This window comes from Chrysemys picta, chromosome 10 (assembly GCF_011386835.1).
Source record: "Chrysemys picta bellii isolate R12L10 chromosome 10, ASM1138683v2, whole genome shotgun sequence".
In the NCBI taxonomy this organism is placed as follows: domain Eukaryota; kingdom Metazoa; phylum Chordata; order Testudines; family Emydidae; genus Chrysemys; species Chrysemys picta.
The window spans coordinates 84,565,578-84,592,501 of record NC_088800.1 but is presented as its reverse complement, the minus strand read 5'-3'; the positions used below and the strand labels follow the sequence as shown (position 1 = coordinate 84,592,501).

The window sequence follows — 26,924 nt, the reverse complement described above, 5'->3', positions numbered from 1 at the left end:
GCTGCAGTGTAGAAGCTGATAGTCACTCTCTGGGCTTAGAGAGGGAAAAGAAGGAAACCAGGATTCGGGAGAGAAGCCCTGAGGGAAGGGTTTACCTAGAAGGGTGGAGAAGAAAGCCTGTAGGAGGTGGACTAGGAAGCAGCCCAGGGAAAGAGCAGCAAGGTTAGAGATTGTGCAGACGCTGACTGCTGATTTTAAGGTCCCAGGGCCGGAACCTGGAATAGTTGGCAGGCCTGGGTTCCTCTACCAGTCACTGAGAAGTGGCACAGGATTGTGGGAGATGCTAACCAGACAGCTGGTCCAGAGAGACTTAGATACTCCAGAGGGGTGGGATGGGGGGGGCTGTATAATGACCTAGCTGGAGGGCTGAGTCCTGAAGAGAGAGAGGCTGCGGGGTGAGCGAATGACGGAAGGGGGCGCCAGACCCGATGAGAGCTGATTCCCCTGATGCAGCCATAAGGAGACGACTCAGGAGTGAGTATATACTGTGACAATGTGTTTATGTGATATATTGTACACATGTGTTTATGGGTGTGTGCATGTAGCAGAAACTACCCTTCTTTGGACACTGTGCAAAGTACCCATTTCTTTATATATCTGTACCAGAGATCACATACTTTCTAAGTTTTCACACTCTCCACTGAGGACGGGAAAATCAATGCATTTAGTGAGTCATGAATTAGAGAATACTAAAGTGAGTTGTGAATAGGATTATATTTACATTTAGTGTGGTGCTGATGGTTTAAGAGACATGTTCATGGATGTAGGTCAGAGGTAAAGTTGCAGTTTTTGTTTGGAGCTAGACTAGGGAGCTGTGTTTGCAATATCGGTGTGTGCTGGAAGGTTGAGATTTCTGCCTGGAGGTTGCTTTCTGGTGATGTAACTGTTCATGATTTAGCTGTTTTACATTTGTTAGCAACTTATATGTTCACACAACGTAGCTCTTTGTTTATGAATGTACACTTATGATCCGCTACCCTCGGTGTAGTGATGCAAGTGGTCATGAATGGGTAAGATCAATACTAGAGTAGCTTTTAACACGAACCAAAAAATTCCCCCAAATCACACTGTGCCCTGATAGTCAACTTTGTACCTGTATATTATAAATTAATCTTTCTAAGGATGCATCTTCACCTTGGCAGTCCCTGTTCTAACTGTTGCTGTATGATCAGTGTTCCACTGACACAGCAGTAACCTCTTTGCATAAGACAAAGCTGTGAACAGATACTTTCTCAGTCTCAGAACAATGGATGATACTAAAATGTGGCAGGATTCATTGTGCGGAGAGGCAGCTTGGTCCAGTGAATAGGGTACTGGACTGCGAGTCAGGAGACGTGGTCATTGTTCCTGGCTCTGTGTAACTTTGGGCAAGTCATTTCACCTCTGTACTGCATTTCCCCTTCGGGTGACCAGATGTCCCTATTTTATAGGGACAGTCCCAATTTTGGGGTATTTTTCTTATATAGGCTCCTATTACCCCCTACCCCCTGTCCCAATTTTTCACACTTGCTGTCTGGTCACCCTATTTCTCCTCCACGCTCTGTCTTGTCTATTTAGATTACAAGTATTTTGGGTCAGGAATAGTCTCTTACTATGTATTTGTACAGTGCCTAGCACAATGGGGCCCTAATTTTGGCAGGATCCTCTAGGCACTACTGGCATTAATTTCAGGACAAATAAATGTCCAGACCAAATTAAGTTTGGAGTCTTTGGAGCATGACCAAAGCACATAAATTAAGTTCTGCAGAAAGATCCCAGATCTGTGGCTTGTCGCTTTTCGCTCAAGTCTCATCTGTCTAACTTCTGCAGAGTCCAGTACATCCTGTGCGATAGTTTATCATGTAGCGGCTTTAGCTTTCCTTCCCTGCTGGTTTTATGCTCATAATGCAGAACCGCTACCCATTGTAAACTGTACTTGTTATCCCATTTAATTTCATGTTGCTGAAAACCAGTATCAGGGTATACATGGCCAACCAACAACAGATAAGCTGGGGGCATGTCTGAAATGTCAGGCAGAAATCCAGCCCCTTCCCTATGTTGTAATATTGCATGACTGGACGGGGTCTATTTGCCTCTGAAGCACGCAGGATAAGTCTCTGTTGGACACAGGGTAGCAGACTGGCTAGCTCACTGTCCTGCCCCAGCATGACAGGTCCCATGTTCCTTCATGGCAGACCAGGATGGCTTCTTTAGAACCACAGTGTACTAGGTAAATACTCCACAAAAGCCCTGTGATATGTATTTACCCTGTGCAGATGGAATTCCCTCCCCCCAGAGAAGGGGCACAAATCGTTTGCACAGCCATGGGCTAAAGCAACCGCAGCCCACTGCGCCACTTCTATGTAGGGTTATGGCCAGTAGATCCTTGCAGACCGACCACGTTTTCATCACTTAGTTGACCCACCCCCAACAGCCCTCCATGTTTCTTGCAACTAGAGTTTCCACAGGGCCCAGCTTCACAGTCCACAGGAAGCTGTGGAGTTCCAGCTCCCCGTTGCAGGGCAGGAGTGGAGCAAGCGCTGTAGGATTGCATCAGTTCTGTTGTATCTGTTTGCTTTTCCTAGAATGCACAGCATTGCCAAACCATAGTGTTCAAAAACCAGGAGCTAGACTGCCCCCCCCCCCCCAAAGTCATGAGCCTTGAAGAAAAAAGGTGAGATTCTTTTTATTCGGTTTTTATTTCTGAGCTGTCAGAATGTGCTTGTCACATTTTCAAACTTATCTACAGACACAAGGTGCCTAATCATTTACCTCTCTTAAAAGATAACGACTGAGATGCTTACCTAATCACATGACTCCTGGAGCTGGGGCTTTAAGAAAAAACACTGAATATAGCAAGACTCGTGATAAAATTATGAGAGTTGGTAACACTGACTACATTGTGGTGGGAGATGAGACAGGTCTCCCCCCTCCACCCCCAAGATGGAGATAAAATGACTGCCTAGGAAGACTGCCTTCTGTGGAAAGGGATCTGGAGGTCATAGTGGATCAGAAGCTAAATATGAGTCAACAGTGTAACGGTGTTGCAAAGAAGCAAACATCATTCTGGGATGTATTAACAGGAGTGTTGTAAGCAAGACACGAGAAGTAATTCTTCCACTCAACTCCACGCTGATATGGCCTCAACTAGAGTATTGTGTCCAGTTCTGGGCACCACATTTCAGGAAAGATGTGGACAAATTGGAGAAAGTCCAGAGGCCAGCAACAAAAAAGATTAAAGGTCTAGAAAACATGACCTATGAGGGAAGATTGAAAAAAACTGGAGAAGACGATGACTGAGAGGGGACATAATAACAGTTTTCAAGTACAGAAAAGGTTGTTACAAGGAGGAGGGAGAAAAATTGTCTCCTCCTTAACCTCTGAGGATAAGACAAGAAGCAATGGGCTTAAATTGCAGCAAGGGAGGTTTAGTTTGGACATTAGGAAAAACTTCCTAACTGTCAGGGTGGTTAAGCACTGGAATAAATTGCCCAGGGAGGTTGTGAAATCTCCATCATTGGAGGTTTGTCTACCCTGCTCTTAAAATCACTTGTCAGGGATGGCCTAGATAATACTTAGTCCCGCCATGAGTGCAGGGGACTGGACTAGATGACCTCTCGAGTTCTATGATTGGAGCCTTAACAGCCTGCACACCCACAGTGCTCTAAGACCTGATTTGTTTTTGGGCATGAGCCCAGCACCTGGAGTTACTGCTTTGAAAGTAAGATATGGGAAGGAAATGTCAACATTAACCCCCGAGACTTGACTAATTAATCTTTCAGTTGGCCTGATGCAGATTTTCATGGCTGCAGTAAACTAAACTTAGCGCATGGGATAAAACACTCAGCAGCAACTGTTTTGCACTGAGATAAAATTCTTTGAGAGGAAAAGACATTGTAAAACGCATTCTTAGGCCTGATATGAGTATAAACGAGACCAATTGTTCTAAAGAGCCTGGTGCTGTGAATCTTTCACTCATTTCTTAGAGGGTTTTAGACATTCAGAAGGCTACATGTATCTAATACAAGACATTGATTATGTAATTACTGCAGGCCTCCCACCCTACTGACTGCTGAGTCTGGGGGCGTGTATACACTTGTTCTTGTCAATCCATAATTTATTCTTCTATCATTAAGAATTGCAGTTGTTTATTTTTTATTGATGGGTGCCCAATATGCGCTCATGTCCATTGGGGTGAATTCTGCTCCTAGCTATTCTTATGTAGCTTTCAGTGAAGTAGTTACTCCTGTGTCACTGAGGGGCTGGTCTACACTAGAAAATTAATCAACCCAGATATGTTGCTCCGGGGTGTAAAAAAGCCACACCCCGGAGTGACGTAGTTAAGATGACCTAAGTCCCCATGTAGACAGTGCGAGGTTGACAGAAATTCTTCCCTTGACCTTGCCACCACCTCTCAGAGGTGGATTTACTGCAGAGACCAGAGAACCCCTCCTATCGCTGTAGTACATGTCGCCACTGAAGGACTACCATGGCACAGCCGCTGTGCTGCAGGTGTGCCGCCGTAGCGTTCAGTTTAGACACAGCCCGAGAAGGGGATCTGCCCCTTCATCACTCAGGTCTTGTCTACATGCAGAAGTTATAGGATAGTTTATATCCCTATACTGCAATGATTGTGTCCATTCACACTGCTGTGCATACACGGGTCACTGGGGTAAGCGCCATTGCTTCTGAAGCAGTATTCACATTAGGCAGCACTGTTCGATAGACGTGTGCTGTACACCGAGGAGGTATCCCAGGGTACCCAGTGCTGCCTTTAGGCTCTAAGCATTCTGGAAAAATGTTGTGGCAGATTATGAGATACCACCCAGAGGAACTGTGAGACTTGGTTTAAACTCATTTGATCCCTCCTGCTGTACCCAGAAATCATCTGGCTCTTTTTGGCCGACACCAACACCTGGAGATGTTCAAATATCCCTGTCATGGGGGCCTTGGGCATTAGCAAAGCTGCCACATTGAAATTCTCCTGTATATTAATATAATCCATTTAGCTCCTAGAGTGTGGGATCTTGCTCCCATTGAAGTCAATAACCAAACTCCCACTGACTCTCATGGTCAGGCCCATAATGACGCCCTGATCTCCTCTCATGCTGCTTTTTAGGCTATGTCTATACTACAGACCTTACAGTGGCACAGCTGTAAAGTCTCCCGTGTAGCCGCTCTTTAACGGCAGGAGAGAGCTCTCCTGCCGGCATAATTAACCCCCCCCCCCATGAGTGACATGAGCGATGTCAGCAGGAGAGTCTCTCCTGCCCACTTAGCGCTGTCCACTCCAGCACTTGGAAACGTATGTCAGACAGGGGGCTGTTTTTTCACACCCCCGGCTGACAAAAGCTTTACCAATGAAAGTGCTAGTGTAGAGAAAGCCGTAGAACGGCTTGTCCATGCAGTGTAAAGACCAGATTTAGCACTGATTTCACTGGGCACAGGATCAGGCCCATATGAAGTATGGCGGCAGGCAACATAAGCCAATGTAACCAAATCCATTAAGGTCCTTGACCTCTTCCCTGCACCAGAGTCGCAGTGGACGATGTTTTTTCTCTGTCCCTGCTCTTACTCGAGATTAACCCAATCTATGGCCACATCTGCTTTATTGAAAGCCTAAAAACAAATTATCAATGTGAAACTCTTCAGCCCTGATGGCAATGAATTTGCAGTGAAACCGATTCAGATCGGCACTCGGAATAAGTTAAGAGTAAGCACTTTTCAGATGCTTGGCCCCTGCAAGCCAATGGGCCAGATTTCATCCATGGTATAAAGTCCAGTGACTTCAGCTAAACCACATCAGGCTGAATTTGACCTGGTCTGTTCAAGCAGATGGGGATGGTGATACAGCAAGTTCTCTGTTTGTTACTGGACTGGCACATGCAATTGCAATGCTTTGCCCTTTAGCAAATATAAACATGTTGTTGTTTATGATCATGCTGCTCTGAAATGCTTTGCTTGGCACCCACCAGCGTCTGAATAAAATTGCCTCATACAATTAGCCTCTGGGAAGATGGAAAAGAGCTAATGGAAATCTTTTCAGGGAGTGTGTGGGAATCCATGATGCACAGTCCCAGAGCTAATGGATTAGTCCACTGACAATACCGGAGCACGCTGTTATTCTAGAACTACATAGCGTCTTCCATTCCGGAGCATCCCAAAGTTACCTTAAGGCTACTTCTATAATGTTCACTCATCCACTGCTGAAATGCAGCCACCTCTGAGGTGGAATTCAGCAGCCATTTAATAAGCAGAAAACACAAGATGATATTTTTGTAAAAGGAGGGGAAGTGGAGAGTAACTTCTCTAATGGAAACTGCCAGGGGAATCTTGGTTCATTGCATTCTGCATCCCTAAGACGCTATTTGCACTAGACAGATGGATTCACAAAACCCCAAGACTGGCCAAAAAAACCCCAGAGGATTTTATAACCACCACGGGGGGGGGGAGGGAGTTCTGGGGGTGCAATTCAATCCAGTGAACATGGTGTTTGTTCCTTCACTAAAGGTTTCAGAGCACAACACATTTTTGGGGGAGTTCCAAATATTGGATTTTCCAAACCTTTAATCTAGCCTGGCATGAGGCCAGGGCTGAATGTTGGTAGGTCAAGAAAGAGCTCAGATTCATCTGATTCATCGTGAAGTAAGGGAAAGCGGATCCCTAGCTGAACTCCATACACTCCATTAGACCTAGGGCAGCAAGTCACATTCTGTGGAGAGCCAGTCCAAATAGTTGCTTTTTGCACTAGTCACCTGCTCTCTCTGCGAAGCAGGGATGGTAATGAGAACAGAGATGGACAGCTACAAAGACAAGGGGCAGGTTCATGGTAGCCTGAGCGGTGATCTGACATGTGTAGCTACTACAGCTCTCATCTGAGCTACAGCGAACCATTAGGAACCCCTGCAAGAGGAGCATTTGCAGTTCATTTGGTTTTGTATTTCTCTGTTGCCTGAGAATACAAGAGCTGCCAGGCGAGGTCTGCAAAAACCTAGACATGGGTGATGAGGATGGGATCTGCAGTTACATTTTGAAAATGGGGAATGGCTATTTGTGTTTTAAATAATCATGCACTGTGAATACTAAAGGAATCCCTGGAGTTCAGAGGAAAATTGCAGCTTGACAAAAAAACTTGTGGCGCCTACTTGTATTACAATAGCACATACTAAGTTCGGGACCCCACTGCGCTAGGTGCTGTACATACTCAGAGAGAATCACAGTCCCACTCCCCAAAAGCTTATAATCTAAACAGGAAAGGCAGGGAGAATTTCCCCCATGTTACAGATGGGGAACTAAGGCCAGAGAGACTGACTTACCCAAAGTCACACAGGGAGTCTGACAGTGCTGGGAATTGAAACAAGATCTCCTCAGTGCCAGCCCTTTTCCTTACCCCCAAGGCCAGCCTTGTCCACTACTTTGCCCTTTGTATTGTCATTTAAACTTGTCCAAAGTGAGCGTAAACCGTACCCAGTCTCAATTCTCCACTTATTTACACCACTGGTAGCGTTCCACACCAGCTGTAAATGACAAAGGCAGAGAAAAGCTGGGTCCTGTCTACACCTAGTTAAGAGTCAAAGGGGGAAGTGCTCACTGTCATGGTCCAGTGCTTGTGTTTTAGAAAATACAGCTCAGTGCTTTAACAAAAGGGAGAAGCACTCTGCAGGGGCTGGGTGGAACGCCTGACTTGGTTTTTAAAGGGGGGTGGGGTTATTTAACTTTGCCATTTGCTCTCTATCTCTTGCACCCATGCAAACTCAGAGGTTCTTCCACACAAAGCGAGCTGTGGTCACTGCTCCTGGCTAAGAATGGTACACATCCTATTACGTTTGTTACCATCTCACCCACCTGTTATATCTGGTCTTTAGCCTGCAAGGTCTTAAGGCCAGGGACTATCATTTTCTGTTTGTACAACACTCAGCACAGTCAGGCCTGGCTTGTTTGAGGTTTCTAGGTGCTGCTGCAATATATATAAATATATATTTAAAATAATAGTGAACTTCCTTGTTCTTGTTGAGACCTCAGCACTGTTCGCTGGTGCAGAGACAGCAAAACAGCGAGTTGAACAATGACTCTTATTGTTCAGATGAGATCCTGGTTGCAGCACAGGGGCCGAATTCAGCCCTGGCCTAGGCTGTCTTCAGGAAAAGGTAGGAGGCACTGATTGGAGAGGAATCAAGAGAGCCAGGAAACACGCTGATTCAATTGATCTCCTCTGCAGCCTCTGCCATGGGGTGAGGGATCTGTGAAGCAGACCATAACTTAAAGCTGCTCTCTGGCAGCAGGCCACCGAAGGGAGGGAGAAGCAGGGCAGCCCTTCCCCCAGGGGTGGGAGGAGCTGATACAACACACAAGGTAGGGACCATTAATGCCAACATTTATTTAGTCTGTAAATTCCTTGGGGCAGGGATTGTCTAGATAGTGTGGTATAGTTGCTAAAGCACTGGACTAGGACTCACGAGACCTGGGGTCCATTCCTAACTCTGCCAATAGCCTGTTGAGTGACCCTGGGCAAGTCACCTCACCCCGCTCTGCCTCAGTTTCCCCATGAGTAAAGCGGTTTGAGAACGGATGCTAAAAGCTATTCTTATTTTTAGTTGTCTTTACAGAATCTAGCACCATTTGCAATGCAGCAAAAAATAAATACACCCCAGAAAAATCCTTTAGCTGAGAAAATGATTATAAAATGAGTAGATGAGGCAAATGCTTTTGAAGTGGCTTTTCCATTTTCTTATTTGCCATATGCTTGGAAGCAGTGGCTGGGTTCTTCAACATATTGGGAATAACTACTAGGAACACCAGGTAGAAAGCACGCTGGACATATTGTCTGGATCCTGGTGGGTGTTGCCTATGGTGCTGAGTGCAGATTTCAGCGACAGGCAGGGGAGTTCCCTCTCTCTCACTTCTCTCCATAAAAGGGAACAATGAAAGGAGCAGTGCACATGGCAGGTAACCACAGACTCAGGGTGAAAATCAACATGTCATTGGTTTGAAGAGTAACAAATGAGAAATTCCCTCCCACCATCCACAGAAAGGGGACAAGTAGCAGGCAGAAACCCAGGGGTGGCTTGGACAGTTTCTGTGGTGATCTAAAAGCATGAGAAAGAAATGGGGAAGTCAAGGAAATATATGCTCTGTTGCCCTCCAGTGGCTACTTGGTTAAAATGCAAAAGAACTCTTCTGCAGAGCTAATACAAACTTCAACATCATGGTGTAGCTGAGATCCTAAAGGGGGTTGGGGTGGGCAGTGCTGTAGGGGCAAGCGTGATCGTGTTTCACGCATGAGAAGAAAACTTGGCCCAACAGAGCTTTTACATGGAAGGATGGATTGCTGTAACATCAAGGAAATGCAAACACCTGTGCCGGCACAATACACAGAAATAACACTTTGCGCTGACAGAGCATCTTTCAACATGGGGCACACAGCGAGGCAGTGGGCATCAAGAACAGACCCCAGGAGTCCCGCCTACCGGGCCCTGATCTAATCACTACCACTCAGGTTGCAGGGTTTTCCACTGGAGAAGTCTTTCATGCAGCGTACCCATGAGGGCTCCATTACAACTCTTGGTGCTGTAGAAGCTTCTGATTCACTAAGCACTGATAGACCAAGATTATCACGTGCCCAAGGCAGGGAGAACAGTTTCAAAGCTAGGCAGATAAAATACTGGTGCTGCTGGTTATCTTTGTTACTGGAAACTTTAAGAGGAATCATAAAAATGAAGTTGATGGCTCAAGGGATTAGTAATACAATATGAGCATTGGTTCAAATTTGACCTAGGTTAGTAGCAAGCAACAACCCTCAACCTGTTAGCTGCTTGGTGATCGACATGAATGAGTCAGTGTTTTCATTCCCAGTGGATACTGCCCACATCACAACTACCTTGCAGGCAATCTCCAGAGAAGTGCTGAGTATTGGATATCCATGGAGACAGCGCTTGTGCTTTCATTCCTGCAAGCAGACCCTCCACATCAATGCACTGCCATCCCCTGTGCTGTAGGCAAGAGAGGCTTGTAGGGCTAGGAAACCAGCACTCATTTTTTTTTTTTTTTAAAGCACAGAGCATAGTTCCTGTCTGCAGCAGTCAACAGAAGATGGATATCATGAAATTGCAGCAGGGAAGAGGAGATTCCTAACATTCGCTGACACAGGTTTAAAGGGTAAAAAAAAATCAAGGGGTAGAACTATCCCCAGTGCTCTAGCTGTAAAGGAGAATATTTACACCCAATACGCTGCACAGAAACAGATAATCCTTGGGAAAATCTTAGACATTGTCCCTCCCAAAGCTTCACTCAGCATCCCCACAGATTACTTGCCAGCAATGGGAGGCAGAGCGGCCTTATTCGTGAGTTAGATGATTCCCTTGTTGCTCCGATCTCTGTTCTGCAAGCCCCACCACCATTGTGAATGCAAACTGGCCAGCGAGAGCAGCATGTTATTTGTGATGCTAAATGCTGCAAGGAGCGGTGTTGGAATTATACCCCAGGTGATCATTAAGGAGCACCTGCCTCTCTTCACCCTAGTTCATCGCATAATGGGAAGTCCTGTTGGGGCTGCGGCCTCCCTCGTTCTGGTGGCAGCACAGGGGAGCTTGAAGCTGGGCAGCTTGCATGTAGTTAACATGAATATCCCCTTTACATGGGCTACTAGCCACTATGGATGAAAACTCTGGACACCTGTCTGCTTGAGTTGTGCCACATTTCAGTTGTTCTGTGGTGCAGTTACAGGTCTGGTCCTGAGAGGGTGTGTTGAATCCACAATTTGTCTTCCACTGAGTCAATGAGAGTAGCAGGTACTCTGCCCTTAGCCAAATTAGGGCAAAAATTGACAGGCAAGAACCTTGCCTACTGAATAACTTCATGTCTATGGCCCCTTTCACTGAAGGGAATCACAGCACTTTACTAGCATTAATGATGCCTTCTAATAACCCTGTGGAGTAGGTTTAATTCCATTTATTGTTTCTCAGATGGGGATACAAAGACAGGCCAGGAGGGAGGGATAGCTCGGTGGTCTGAGCATTGGCCTGCTAAACCCAGGGCTGTGAGTTCAATCCTTGAGGGGGCCATTTAGGGATCTGGGGCAAAAATCTGTCTGGGGATTGGTCCTGCTTTGAGCAGCGGGTTGGATTAGATGACCTCCTGAGGTGCCTTCCAACCCTGGTATTCTATGATCTGTTCTCTTCATAAAACCCCATGGAGTGGAGAAATCAGAGGTGAAATAATTTGTCCTATTTTGAAATAGATAGGAATACTGATTCTTAGAACTACATTCATCATATGCATTAAAAGATTAAAAACTCATGCTTTTCCCCTCCCTACATGACTACAAACATCCTAAAGAAATTGCACAAATAAGATCAAAATGTTAGATATGACCTTCAATGAGGGGAAAAAAACATGAAGCAAAAGCACAGATATGAAATTAGGCCTGAGAAATACATGACAAATCAAAGCAGTCATGTAAAGTGTAAATATAAAAGAAAAAAGAGAACACTAACTTTTGCTATTGTTACCAGCTAACCACTCAGCGCCGTTACAATCTGCTCTATTAACAAACAAGTAGCCAGAATTTGCTGATGAGCGAATGCAATAGGCAGATGTTAACTGAGGATATTGAACTGAGGGGGGAGGGATAGCTCAGTGGTTTGAGCATTGGCCTGCTAAACCCAGGGTTGTGAGTTCAGCCCTTGAGGGGGCTACTTAGGGATCTGGGGCAAAATCAGTACTTGGTCCTGCTAGTGAACGCAGGGGGCTGGACTCGATGACCTTTCCAGTTCTAGGTCCCTTCCAGTTCTAGGAGATGGGATATCTCCATTAATTTATTAATTAAGCACCATTTTGAGATCTGCAGAGGGATGGTAGTGGTGCATAGGCCTTGTGCTGATCCTCTGCCCAGGTATGAATTTCACACTATTGTAAATATTTGATTCTGAGGGCAAGATATTTGGAATGTATTTGTTCCAAGAAGCTAAACATACACCGAGACACTTTTAATGAGCTTTTTTTAATAACCTGAATCATGTCCTGAAGTCCCAATTCGGTTAAATCATAAAAACGATATGAAATCAAGCTTCAGTTTAATTAGAATGAAAGGTTACACATAGGATCAATATTGCAGACAGTGAGATAAAATACACCGCGTGCTGAATGCAACTAACTTGGGAAAAAACACAGTATGGTATTGTTTTAACAGGTCTGGGTTGAAAGGGTAATAGAGGGTCAAATCATCTGAACACTTTCTCAAAGCTTTGATTGTTTATATGTTCTCCAAGGAGCCCTTGGTACCATAGTCTCGGGATCAGATGTTTGCTAACAGGAGGTATTAGCGCCCTGTTCACTTACAGAGATGCCACCCATTACAATTTCCATGCCACCCCCGATCTACTTCCATAAATCACTGCTTATGTTGAAGTAGCTCAGGAGACGACACACTTAGGATGCTCACCAAAAAACCCCAAATAGTTTTAAAACATCAGCAGAAAATAGAGACCCAGAAGATACTGTCACAGTTCACACAATGTCACATGACCATTTGGTACCCAGATATCCGTATAAATTTAAGGAAAAAAGACTGCACGCTATATCTTTAATATCTTGCAATAATTCTAACAATTTAAATCTGTCTACATAGACAAAGTCCAGCAAAGCAACTAAAGTATTTTAAACAAGTGGTTTTTATCTCACGTTCATCTGAAATTCTGTCTCACCACCACCCTCTCACACACACACACACACACACACACACACACACACACACACACACACACACACACACAAAGAGTGCAGACCTAGCGGGCCAATACACAGTATGGAACTTGACCAGTTACGAGGGGTGAATTTCACACCATGCACCACTTTAAGTCCACAATGCAGGGCCTAGGTATTATTTACGACTAACACAAGACAAGTGGGATTCAAATGCTGCATAGAATTTAGAGCAAAGGGCCTGCCCAAGAGAGAATTTCACCTTAGGAGCATACAGACCAGTCCAGTCTGTGATTATCTATCAAGGATTTCAGAATACAGACAGTATTTTACCACTCTTATATGTAAAACTCATCTGAATTGGCTTCATTACAACCAGATACACACACACACACACACATCATTGCAACCACTTCTACACACAACAAAAGTTCATGGCAGAGATTAAAAATAAATATATACGTTAAAAGCAGGTGGTTCCATGGGAATTCTTACATCATGCGCCTAATGAGCCCAAACAATTAGCAATCAAATCACAACGTTTAATATCCAGCTAATTAATTTGTGTCATTTGTTCTACTTGAGGTTTTTGTGATTCTTTCTTTTTTTCTTCCTGCAATGCCCTCTTGAAAGATTAGACAAAGGAACATACAAAATGAGGATATTCATCATGGCTGGAATGAGAGACCTGGAGTCCATGATTTGTAATATTTAAATAAAATCTTCCTGCCTTGAGGCCTTTCAGCAAGTAAGTGGGCGGCAGGTGAATTAATGGTTAAATAGCATTAACAGACAACAGCTCATAGACTTTGGAAGAAGAGATCAAGGATGACACGGAAGGCACAGAATGGAGCAGACTTATGGATTTGTATTGGGGTGCCAGTTGTAAGACCAGCAGAACAGGCTGAAGTGACACAGAGGAAGAAAGGCACTGCCTAAAACTTGAAGGCAATGTTTGCAGATAAACAAAAAAGTAGAAGAGGAGGAGGCTGAGACTATGTAAAAAGTGAAAGGAACAGGAGTCACGAGGTGCCCCTAGAACTATAGAAATTGAGAGAGTTTTCCTTACTGTGAACTGTCCCAGTGACAGAGTTTTGCAAGTTTCTGGCAGTTCCTGTGGCACATGTATGGTCCCAGTCCCAGCCGGGACATGACCATATATTAGTTACCCCCTAAAACAATATTCTGTTGGGATGAGATCTCTGAGTTGCCTTTTAGAGCAGGAGACACATTTATTTCCACAAGTCATGGCAGCCACACGTACAAACTATTGAGCTGCGGCTCCTTGTACTGAGTTCACATCAGGGATGATTCTTATTATACTAGAATTGGTCTGATTTCCTGTCGAGTCTCTACAGATTAATCACAGGAACCATCTTTCCAACCATCTCGCCAGCGTTCATCCACCCGGGAGCAGTCGAATTCAGACTTCCCCAACTTCCTGTTGATGTCATTATGAAGCAGGCATAGCCACTGGGATAAATTATTCCTGCTTCTGGCATCAGGCTGATTTGTGCGTAATCTGCAGAGGGAAGAGGAATCAAATGCTGTTTACTACTTTATAAGCAGTGATTTCACTCTCCAAAGCAGGTGTGTGGCCCACAGATGGTCAGAGCCTCTCTCATCCTCTATTTTGAGATGTCTCACAGAGACCATAAAGGCCAGCATACCGAGATCTGTATTCATTGCAGGCTGCACCTCCACATTAACGGCTGCAATTGGCTTGGATGCATGTGAGTTGGGGCACTCCTGAAGCTCCTTATCAGTCACATCCTTGGTTGGGAAAAAATTGGATGCCAATCAAAACAGTTTATCCATGGCAAAAGTATTCAGGCTCATCAATAATTTGATTTGAGAGAATCTCTTGGCAAATTAAGTAAATAATAATGAGCATCTTTTCTATATTGGGCTCCATCAAGGTGTTTTAGTCACTAACGAGCTCTCAAATACAAAACTATCTTTTTTTGCACTAGATAATTCCATTTGTGGGTAATGAATTGGCTTGGGTGTACAGAAGATGACGCTCCGCCCTCTAGCAAACAGAATATATATCAGCCCTCCTCATGTATTGTATTCAACCATTCCTTCTACTGCCTGAGCTAGCGTAAGCTGATTCTTTCAATCACTGAGGCAAGGCTGTTTTTGGAAGCTCAAAATCATTGATTCTATTTCCCCAATGTGACACAGGCTGGCTAGCAAGCACAGCATCTGCATTATGCAGCTGCTAATGGTGATAAATTGGTACCCCTCCACAGCAGTAAAAATATAATTACTGGAGTAGCTTTTTAAGATCTGTTTGCTCCAGTAAAAGACAAGAGGATTTCTCATCTCCATGTAACAAATATGAAGCTCTGTACTGAATCTTTAGTCACCTTTTGAAAGAAGCATGCAAACATTTCTATAAATGTGGACCAATTTTTTTTTTTTTTTTTGCCCCAAATCCCTAAATAGCCCCCTCAAGGATTGAACTCACAACCCTGGGTTTAGTGGGCCAATGAGCTATCCCTCTCTCCTTGAATGACCCATCCAAGCTGTGGATGTGTTCCAGAGGGACTTTCAAGCCAGTGAACTCACCAACACTGCTAAGAACCTGATAGATGGACTTTGTAGTCTCATGTATGTACCTAATTACTTTACCATTTAACAACTCTCTTCTTGTTCTTTTTTCTTTATAATAAACCTTTAGTTTTAGACACTAAAGGATTGGCTGGCAGTGTGGTATTTTGAGTAAGATCCAACCTAATATTGACCTGGCAATGTGGCTGCCCTTTGGGGTTCAGAAGAACATTTTGTATAGTGAGCTGGAAATGACTGACAGGGGATGGATCACTTGATGATTCCCTGTTCTGTTAATTCCCTCTGGGGCACTTGGCATTGGCCACTGTTGGAAGACAGGATACTGGGCTAGATGGACCTTTGGTCTGACCCAGTGTGGCCATTCTTATGAGCCTGGTTCAAACCAGCAAACAAACAAAACTCCTTTCACTAGTTCTTGGAGCTACTGTGCTATCTGACAGCAGTAGAGTGTTTGTCCTCTGAATGTATATGTCCTGTCTCCTTGTTTATGATTTATTCAATCAGAAAACTACATTTTTGCAACACAAAATACAATACACAATAGGCATAAAGATACCAACTACTGGAAAAGTTGATCTGCAAACCAGACCATTAGAGTCCAACACTTTAGGTTGATCTCTTACCTGTAGATATATTTTTAAAAGACTCACCTTTCCCTCAGATCTTCTGCACATTCATCACAAGGGAAAAACTTGGAAAATAAGTTAATGAACTGTGTCATATCTTGCTGCTGGGAATTGCTTGGGTGATCTGGGTAATATGCTGCCATAGTGTGAAGGAAAGACCATGTGTTTCTCCCAAGTTCTTCTCTGTCTAGAGGACAATCTGAAGGCTTCTCCTTCTCCTCTTCAACATATGCTTCCTGGGTCAGAAAAATAAGAGGGTTATATGTGCACATTAGTACTCGGGATAAAAAATGAACATATCTTACACTAACCCCATATGCTTTGTGTTTCTAGCACACCTTCAATTCAAGGCCTACACAGATATTAGCTAATTAAACCTCCTTTTAAATGAGGTGGCCAAATATGATTACTCCCCTTTTTGTTGATAGGGGCACAGGGAGGTTAAGTAATTTGCCTATAGTCTCATACTCCTTCTGTCCATCAACCGTGGCCTGAGAAGGGGAGGTCTTAGGTGGGGGGGTGTCTCATTCCTACCCCCTGTCAACCATAGCCTGTGAAGGAGAGTTCGGGTTGTGTGTGTGTTTCATTTGGACTCCCCCGTTAACCATTGCCAGTGAAGGACTGTGCTGGGGGGCTGCATGGGGAGAGGTTCTCATTCGTACTCCCCCATTAACCATTGCCAGTGAAGACAAGTTTTTTTTTTTTTTGGGGGGGGGGGTTGCTTATTCATATCCCCCCATCAACTATTGCCTATGAAAGGGAGTCTCATTCCTATCCCCATCAACCATAGCCTGTGAAGGGCTGTGCTGGCGGGGTGGGGGGGTTCTCATTCATACTATCCTGTAAGGGGAGTCTTGGGGAAGTGTGTGTCTCACTCATATGCCCCCCTCCATCACTGAGTGATGGGGAAAGGGGGCTCACTCCTACTCCCCTGCCAACCATTGTCTGTGGGGAGAGGGATTCTGGAGAGGGGTCATTCCCGGGGGGTGGGGAACTCGTGAAGGGAACCATCCTCCCCCTCGCGGCGGGAGGGGCAGGGGGATCGCTGGGGCTCATGTCTCCTCCCAGCCCCTCCCGCGCTGGGGAGCGGGGCGCTGCTCCCCGGCCGCCCCCTCACCCCGCTCGGCGAGGCCGTCTGCTTCCGTTGCTCCCGGATCCAGCTCCTGAAATCCGTGCAGGCCCGGCACGGCTTCTTCCGGGGCTGCTGCTCCGCCCCGGCGCCGGGCGGCCCGGGCAGGGGGAAAGGGAAAGAGCCGGGGCCGGCAGACGGGCCAGAAGCCGGGTTTCCTCTAGGCTCACTGGGCGCCGCCATCTTGGAACCGCAATGCATGTTGGGCCGGGTGGCTTTCTTCACCCCCCGCCGCAACTGCTCGCCTGGGGCAGGGGAGGCGGCCGGGGAGGCGGGAGAGGTGCCTCTGAGTGAGGGATGGAGGAGGAGGGAGCAAAGATGAAAGGGAGGAAGAGGTGAAGGAAACAGAAAAGAAAAAAAGAGAAAACATTCCCTTGGGGGTTTCCCTTTTCCGCTGGCCTTGGCCCACCCTAGAGCAGCAGCTACAGAGAGTGAAACTGAAATAGGATCGTATCAAAGGGATGTTAGTCTGGATCTGTAAAAAGCAACAGAGTCCTCTGGCACCTTATAGACTAACAGACGTATTGGAGCATAAGCTTTCGTGGGTGAATGCCCACTTCATCAAATAGGATAAAAGAATCCGCGGGAGCCTGCGCAGATTTGTCTGTAGTTAGAACCTGAGCAGTATAGACTGACTGTGAATAACATCCTTGCATCCATTTCTTGCCATAGGTGAAAAACATAAAATAGTCTCATTTACAAAATTCTGGTTATCCAAGTTTTAGACAGGGCTACCCAAAATGGCTGAAGTTTGAAATTTGGTTTGGCTGTGATGCTCACTGAGGCTTTGTGCCTTTGCTTGGTTTAGAAAATAAAACTGTTTTGAGCATGTACAATACAGCATAACCATGTACATCCATGTTTGTAGTTAGCAGGGAGAGACCCATGTTTAAGTTTTTAAACAAAAATGTTACAGTCCCCCATGTTCTCAAAAACTTAATTGAGGCTAAAGGTGATTTCATTATTCCAGTCCCCATTAATTGGTCTGAGATGCTGGCATCTCTGAGTAAAGGAAACAAAAAGATGGAAAACACAACTTAAGGTCATGCTCCTGTGAACATTTATTAACATATTGACATCAGTGGACTTATGGAATATTTAAAGGCTTGATCTGATAAAACTTGTCACAATTTCTGTCATGACTTGTGACCGTGTTCCCATGACAGGCCTAAAGTCCTAGTCTTAGCAGCTACATAATCACTTACAATTGGGTTCTTTCCCTGAGAATTCAGTTGGGGAATGAGCTCTCTGAGTTGCAGGTGAAAATAGGAAGCTTCTTGAGAAAATAAAGACATTTCAGACACATGTACACATATGTTTACTTGTATTGTTTTTAATTATATTGCACCAGGTTCAGTTCTTATTGTATTTAAATCATCATAACATCAGTCTTATTTCCAATGGCATCTCCTTAAACTAGACACAAGAACCATCTTTCCAGCCCTCTCGCCAGCGTTCATCCATCTGGGAGCAGTCGAACTCGGGTTTGCCCAACATCTTGTTCACATCGTTATGAAGCAGGCACATCCACTGGGATAGCTTCTTCCTGTTGCTGGTGTCTGGTTTTTTTATGCTTAAACTGCAGAGATGGAAAAGAATCAAAACACTAATTACTCCAGTCCAGAGTCACTAATTTCACTTGCCAAACGGGGAGTCGCTAAAGTGCTTGCAGAGTTTATAGAGGTGGCCAGAGGCCACCCTCATCTTCAATACAGAAATTGTTCTTACAGAAAATATAGGTCCCATGCTCCATCTTGGTCTGAGCCACCTCAACTCATCAAGGTGAAACACACCACGCAGATTCTTGTATCCTCTATAGTTCATATCTTAATAACTGATAACTCTCATTAATGATGAGGCGTCTGTTCCGTTTTATAGCCCTTCAGGCTCCTGGCAAGTTATTGATGCTAACTCAAGCTACGCAAAGTTTGGATGCCCCCGTCCAAACTGCTTTGCCTCTGCAAAAACCATCACATTCTCGGAGCTCACTAATACTTTAAACTATTCCTATTGATCAGTTCCTTACAGGAGAAACCCTGTTGGCAGATTTAATAACATTTAGCTGATGTGTATTTCGGACTCCTTGTAATTCATTTTTTCAAAATCAGTATCTATGTCTCCAATACAAACCCCCGCCCTCTCCTTGTTGGTTTTGTACATTTGTCCAGCAAGGACTAGGCCTTCATCTATAGTTAGAGAGCACATTTTGAGTGCTATTGTAATCATAATAACAATAGTAATATAATACAATTCCCATTGTGTGTAATGAATAGGCTCCAGTTTACAGTAGGTGTAACACTGCCCTCTAGAGGAGGGAATATATACCCGGCTTGCTCAAATGTTTACCGGCTTTCTGCTGGTTAAGCTCGTGGAACTGATTATTTTACTTGCTGGGTAGAAGTTGTTTTTGGAAGCTGAAAGTCACTGTTTCCCCAGCATGACACAGGCTGACTGTATCCACAGTGTCTGTAACAGGTTCTCACGGATTGTGATAAACTGGAACCCATTCAAAAGCACTGAAAACACTGCTGGAGGAGTGCTCACAGGTCCATTAGCTCCTGTGAGCAACAGGATTCCCCACCACAGAGCCTGCGCTGTCTCAGGAGTTGTGTGTTATTCGTGATATGTCTTATGATGCATTTAAACACAGAATATATCATTTGGGGATGGTGAAAAGGCATCTGCCCCCCTGGGAAACAGGCTGATTTACATCCCGCATTAACAGAGACCAGCACCTGAAGCCAGCTTCCTGCATGTAGATTGTCTTGATGCTTGTCTATATGCAGGGTTGCACTGGTTGAATGTAAGGTGTGATTTTTTTAAACCAATTTAAATGTAAACCAGTGCAAGAACAGGTTTAAACTAAACTTAAATAAGAATATCCAATTAAAGTCTAGCATTGGTTTAGTTCAGGGGTCGGCAACCTTTCCGAAGCGCTGTGCCGAGTCTTCATTTAGTCACTCTAATGTAAGGTTTCGCGTGCCAGTCATACATTTCAGCGTTTTTAGAAGGTCTCTTTCTATAAGTCTATAATATAGAACTAAACTATTGTTGTATGTAAAGTAAATAAGGTTTTTAAAATGTTTAAGAAGCTTCATTTAAAATTAAATTAAAATGCAGAGCCCCTTGGACCGGTGGCCAGGACCCGGGCAGTGTGAGTGTCACTGAAAATCAGCTCACGTGCCGCCTTCGGCACACGTGCCATAGGTTGCCTACCCCTGGTTTAGTTAAACAGGTGCATGTTTGTGAGCAGACTAGGCCTTATTCCACAAGGACTCACCTTTTCCTTAGATTTTTTGCACACTTTACACAAGGATAAAACTTGCTCAATAAATCCATGAACTGAGCCATCTCATGTTGCTGGGTGTTGCTGGGATGCTCCGGGTAATATGCTGCCATGGTGTGAAGGAAAGCCCATGTGTTTCGCCCCAGTTCTTCTGTATTGAGTGGACAATTTGAATGTTGCGCTTTCTTCTTAACCTGGGGTCAGGAAAACCAAAGGAATTGCAAGACGGTGATAGAACAGCCCTTTCCATAAGCTTGCATTTAAATCCGCTTGGTCAGTCTAGCACAGGGGTTCTCAAACTGGGGGTCGTGACCCCTCAAGGGGTCGTAAGGTTATTACTGGGGGGTCGTGAGCTGTCAGTCTCCACCCCCATACCCTGCTTCACTTCCAGCATTTATAATAGTGTGAAATATAAACAATGTTTTTAATTTATATGGGGGTGGGTCATACTCAGAGGCTTGCTGTGTGAAAGGGGTCAACACTACAGAAGTTTGAGAACCCCCGGTCTAGCACCATATTTAAGGGAACAAACAAGGACATTTAAACTCCAAAACAATATGGATTTATGAGAGCCACAGGCCTGGTCTATACCTAAAACTTAGGACAACTTCACTACATCGCTTAGGGCTGTGGGGAAAAAATCACACACCTTGTGTGACATAATTAGGTTGACCTCACCCCCGCTGTAGGTGCAGCTAGGGTGATGGAAGAATGTTGCCATCGATCTAGCTATTGCCTCTCCAGGGGGTAGACTCCCTGCCTTGATGGGAAAACCCCTTCTGTCTGCGTAGGAAGCATCTGCACTACAGTGCTACAGAGGGACAGCTGCTGCATTGGGCCGGTGCTGCTGTAGTGTAGACATGTCCTAACATTCCAATGCTCTTCATGGGGACTCTGAAGACAAAGAAAAATACTTCCAGTACCTAGAAGCCTCATTAAAATGCATTGGCTAGATGAGTTTGTTTGGAGGGTTAGAACTGGGAACACAAATAATTTTTCTCCCCAGAAGAGAGGAGGAGATGTTGACCAGGAGTGACTGTGGAGCCTGCAAACTGTACGTACAAGGATGGTTAACGATCACAGGGTTTGTAGCTCAGCCTTAGCTGGGTCATCTATAAAGCTAAGAGCCCCTGCAAGGGTCTGCAAATAAAGTGAAATTAATCTGGCAGTTTTTGAGGACAAATGTGAAATGTCCCAGGAATGGAGGAGGAAAGTGAAGGGAATGGGGATGGGAAGTAAAGAAAAAGGTGAGTGGCCATTTGGTGGGGAGGGGTTTGGGGGTCATACACACTCTCAGAAAGATTTGCATCGGTCATCAGCCATTCTTGAGGTTAGCGGGGTGTGACTTCTAGATATGCAATTGCTATATAGGTAGTTCATGTTTCCCGCATTAGCACTGGCTCTCATGGAAGCGGCCTCTTTTGAATATTACAGAGACAGAACATCTATAGAAGCATGGCATTCTCTCTCTGGATATGGAACGCCTACCTACTTCCCATGTGGGGCCCAGCCTCCAATTCCGGTCCTCCATTGCCATCCACCCATAATCCCTACCAGCCACTCCTTTGGGCTAATCCCTGCCCTCCTTATCAACCTTTCCCCCGGCATCCCCATTATCCCTTCCTTGGGAGGCTGACCTCCCCCACCCATTCCTGTCGGGGAAATGATCCCCCTTCTATCAATTACTCCTCAGGGACCATTTCAGATCCCCCTTCAACCATCCCTATGCGGTGACAAGAAAACTCCCCTTACTCCGTCCTGCCCCGTCCAATTGCCCTTACCCTGGCTGCTGAAACCGAATCCCTCCTCTTCTTGCCCAGGGAGTCTTGGCAGACTGGGCAGTCTTTCCTCTTGAACCTATTCTCGGCCACAACAAATGGGGCTCCCCCGAGGAGACCAGGCAGAGCTCCATCCTCCGGGGCAGGCCAGCTGGACGAAGGTGGGCTGCCTTTCTTCTTGCGGGGTGCTGTCAGCTTAGATCCACCAGGCACATGGGGTTGGGGGCTGCTGCTAGGGGCAGTGGTCTCAGTGGGACTAGGAGAAGGCGAAGATGCGGAAGGCTCCGAGGGAGGAGAGGGCAGTTTCTTCCCTGGCTTGTTCTTTTTCCAGTAAAACACCAGCATTAGGTGGTTCTTTTTCCGGAGCTTGGCCTGTGCTAAAGGCTTGGTCTGCCGTGGCGGTGCCATGAAAGAGGGTTTTTACACTGAGGCCACAAGATGAGTCTTTCACCTCTGACGCTGCTATTTAGAGTGTGAAATAAGTATCTGTCTTCCCCCTTCACATCCTACAGTCAAAGGAAACAATACACTACATTTGTTGATAAGCTGCACCGGGCCTGTCCAGAACAGTCTCCCTGACTCCTGCCCTAGGGCTGGGCTGTTACTGGATCAGTACAATGATGGATGATGGAGAGGGCGGGAGTTAATTGTATAGACTTGATGTGGCTCCAATACAGTCCTGAGCCCTTAGCCATGGATGCTGTGGCAGCCCAGGGTGGAATATGATGACAGCGTGATGTGACATCACAATGCCTCTTTGGGACTGGTGGTTGCATTTTGGCATGAGCAGGTGAGTCAGGCGGGAGATGGAAGGCGCTGTTTGGGTGGATACAGCTTTGTCTCTCCTAATCTATTCCTGGCTCTGTCACTAACTCACTCAATGACCTCTGGGGAGTCACTTCACCCCTCAGTGCCCACATCTGTAGAACCAGCGTAATTATGGGAAGTGTGTTGTATAAATAGTTAGCTAGCCCATGCAACCCTCGACCCCAGAGAAGTAGGGAAGTGTTTCCTCATTTTACCAGTGGTGAAACTGAGACACAGAGCTGAAATGACTCGCCCTCACAGTGAGTAAACGGCAGAGCCGGGACTACAACTCAGATGTCCTGACTTGCAGTTCCCTGCTCTAACCACTAACTACACTCTTCCCATCTTGGTGAGCAGATATATGGTTTTCCCGCAGGAAACTTTTAGCTAGTCCTACAGAAATGCTAATGGATAATGGATATAAACTGGCCGTGGGGAAGTTTAGGCTTGAAATTAGACGAAGGTTTCTGACCGTCAGAGGGGTGAAATATTGGAACAGCCTTCCGAGGGAAACGGTGGGGACGAAGGACCTGTCTGGTTTTAAGATTAAGCTAGATAAGTTTATGGAGGGAATGGTTTAATGGGATAACGTGATTTTAGTCAAAGGAACACGGTGCCTTGGCAGGTAAATAGTATAATGGCTAATGAGGGTCTGGCTGGAGAATCTTGCCTACATGCTCGGGGTTTCACTGATCGCCATATTTGGGGTCGGGAAGGAATTTTCCTCCAGGGTAGATTGGCAGAGGCCCTGGAGGTTTTTCGCCTTCCTACGCAGCATGGGGCAGGGGTTGCTAGCAGGAGGATTCTCTGCTAATTGAAGTCTCTAAGCCACAGGATTTGGGGACTTCAACAGCAAAGTCAAGGGAAAGGGTAGGGACGGCTTTGTGGCCTGCATCATGCGGGAGGTCAGACTAGATGATCATAATGGTCCCTTCTGACCTTAAAGTCTATGAGTCTTAAAGTCTATAATGGAGCACACTATGCTATAGAACTATTCTGTCCGGGTTTCCCATCGCCTAACTGCCCTTCTTGACATTAGCTAAGAGAGGACACAGCTAGGCTGGACACCAGAAAAACCATTAATACAAGACAGGACCAATTAGTGTGTGCATTGATCTACGCAAAGTCTAACAGATCCCAGCACTAGCGTGTGTGGGAGTCAGTAAAGACACACTAGCTGGACTGAGTGGGGGAAAATTCTGCACATGTCCAGGAGGTTTGGTTCAAACAGGGTTTACAAACCCTGTTCTTCCTGATGAGCAAAATCCCCACTCTTCCCATTTTAACACAGCTGAAACAACAGTAAATACCAGGTGAAAAAACAAAGTCTGTCTGCAGAGTCTCTCAGTACAAGTCAAATAGTACAGAGCCATTCACCCTCTCTGGGGGCCTGATCCAAAGCCCATTGAAGCCAATGAGACAACTCACTGATAGGCTCATCCAACCCTGGGTAGGAGAATCCTATTTAAAATGGTGAAGACTGTTTCAAACATGAGATGTGACCTTCCAAAGTCAGCCACTGTGTCTTTAACCCTTGCAAGAATGGGTGTGTAATGACCTGAGAAATGTGCCTTGTCCAACTGGGGGAACAGAGGCTTGAATCCTGAGATGGATGAGGAGTGTCACATGTTGCTTACAGGTCCCTCGTCTCCGGACAGAACCTCGGATCTGCCGTGGGGTGAAGCGCTGTCTTTTATGGGATTGCTGTGGAGATGGTATTTCACTCCAGCCGGGGCACCTGCCTCGCAAACAGAATAGTCTCTATGGAGTCCTCGTCTGTAAATCCCCTGCGACAGCGCTCATAGCTGCAGACTCTGTGTCTTGTATAAGAGCGTCTCTAGCTGATCTCAGAGGAATATCGCTGCAGGAAGTTACATGACAGCATTCTGGGGTGGGTCCTTGCCCCCTTTTCCTCTCCTCCTTCTACTCGTCCAGCACAAGCCTCCTCCATTTCCCGGGGCATGACAGTCTTCTCCTCCGCCACCCTCACCATCTGGAAACAGCCTGCCTGTACTTCTCCATCTTGTCCTTCTTCCAGCTCATTTCTTACCTCCGCTGAAAATACCTTTCTCTCCCCGCCCCCATGCCCAAGCTTCTAAATGGCCTTCTGCTGGTAGGGTTAATTCTATTGCATTATGAACTCTGCAAAGTATTGTGGGGGGGCAATTTGTCTGAAAGCTGCTGTACAACATGAAGTTCCCTGGTAGAGTGTTATCCTCTGAGGCTAGATAGTTAGCACCATGCAAAGTAACGTTTCCAGTAGGAAACGGGCCGCCCTCAGAAAAGTTTGGAGGCTCATCTTTGACCAGCATTCTAAACCTCCTGGTTTGGTTGGCTCTGACCTGGATTCCTAATATGCTCTAGGCCTGATTTGTTTAAAGGGGTCTTCACCCATCCCCCCTTTATGAGGGTGCATTTTTGTGGGGAAATTTATTTGACACCAATGAGGAAATATACTTGTTACTATCTTTCCTGGTTAAATGGAGGTGCCGTGGGTGGATTTGTTTGGCTGTTTGTTTTGGTTTTGGTCCAGGGAGTAGGGTGTTACACTTAGGCCTTATCTACACTACCAAGTTTTGTCACCCAAAACTGCCTTTTGGCGACAAAACAGCAAGAGCGTACACACTACAATGGGACTTTTGTCGCGAAAAACGCCCAGTTTTGGTGACAAAAAACTTCCACCCCCTGAGAGACTTTTGTCTTTTCCCCTCCCTTTATTGTCGACAAAGAGCCAGAGTAGACGCTGCTGATTGTTTTGTGGACAGAACTGGCTTCCCCCAGTATCCCAGAGTGCCTGCCCTGATCGCTCTGCTCAGTGTTTTGATCTCTGCTGCCCTGCAGGCATGCGCCCCTCTCCTTTCAAAGCTCCGGGAAGTATCCGTGTGCTGCTCCGTGTGGCGAACATTGGACTGCTCCTGTTCTGCCCGGCACTAGGGACACAGACAGCTGCTGCCAGGGGAGGGGGATAGACTGTGGTGCTCCTTTGCCAAACCTGAGCCTGGAGAGCTCACAGAGCTGCCCAGGATGCTGCTCTCGGCAGCTGAGGGGGCTGTGGGAGAACTCACGCAGCGATCAGCTCGTCCTTCCCACAACACTGCACTGTGGGATACATCCCCACAGCGCATTGCTCACACTCTCAATGTGGACGTGATCTGTCGACAGAGGGAGCAAGTGTGAACACCCTTTGGCGATTTTTGTTGTGTCGACTTTTGGGTGTCGACATAAGTTTCAGAGGGGTAGCCGTGTTAGTCTGGATCTGTAAAAAGCAACAGAGAGTCCTGTGGCACCTTTAAGACTAACAGATGTATTGGAGCATAAGCTTTCGTGGGTGAATACCCACTTCATCAGATGTCATGTGTCTGACGAAGTGGGCATTCACCCACGAAAGCTTATGCTCCAATACATCTGTTAGTCTTAAAGGTGCCACAGGACTCTCTGTCGCTTTTGACATAAGTTTTGTCAGCAAAACTTGGTAGGGTAGACAAGCAGGGTGGCCAGAGGGGACTTTCCCAGAACACTTTACAGTCCAGTATTACAGTAGTTAAATACAGGGGAGGGGATGCCTGAAGGCCAAAGTGATCTCAGTGGTGCATAGTTAATATCTAATATGATCATCTCTCTACTTCCTGGTCTTGGATTTTTTTTTACAGGAGTGGGGACACATAAATATGACTGACTGCTTTAAAAACAAAACCGGCTGCATTAGACAGAGGGGCCTGGAGGAGAAGAGGATGTAGCAAAACTCTCCATTTGCGGGGGCAAGTGCTTCATTCTACTCCAGAGTGCCTCCTTCTGGTCGGCGAAAGAACAGTATGTGCCAACTGGTCTGTGCAATATGGGACCTACAGAGTGGCCAGGAATGTAAAGGGGGAAATGAAGAGGCCTTCACAGCTCCAAGGGAGCCAGGAGACCCACCTTACCTCTAGGGAAAAAGGAGCCACTTGAATTCAATCAAAAAATAAAAATATAAAGTCTTGAGTTTTTCCCTGTAAGGGGAGGAATGTAGTCTAGTGGATAGCACAGTGGCTTAGCCATCAGGACTC

General features: G+C 45.8%; 1 protein-coding gene across 1 annotated transcript; it reads right to left on the bottom strand.

Moving 5' to 3' along the window:
- Positions 1 to 11,958: 11,958 nt before the first annotated feature.
- On the bottom strand, positions 11,959 to 17,265 carry GFER (growth factor, augmenter of liver regeneration). Its single transcript, XM_024102367.3, has 3 exons — positions 16,999 to 17,265; positions 15,906 to 16,117; positions 11,959 to 14,200 (listed from the first exon to the last, which is right to left on the bottom strand). The coding sequence occupies exons 1-3, from the start codon at positions 17,209 to 17,211 to the stop codon at positions 14,038 to 14,040; spliced, it is 588 nt and encodes a 195-aa protein (XP_023958135.2). The 5' UTR covers positions 17,212 to 17,265; the 3' UTR covers positions 11,959 to 14,037.
- Between the last annotated feature and the right edge of the window lie 9,659 nt (positions 17,266 to 26,924).

Excerpts from the sequence above, each read along its gene's own strand:
- GFER (XM_024102367.3), bottom strand. The coding sequence starts at position 17,211 with ATGCATTGCGGTTCCAAGATGGCGGCGCCCAGTGAGCCTAGAGGAAAC. Across the intron at positions 16,118-16,998 it reads AGACGGCCTCGCCGAGCGGG|GAAGCATATGTTGAAGAGGA; the intron begins GTGAGGGGGCGG and ends TTTCTGACCCAG. Across the intron at positions 14,201-15,905 it reads GCAGAAGATCTGAGGGAAAG|ATTACGCACAAATCAGCCTG; the intron begins GTGAGTCTTTTA and ends TTCCCTCTGCAG.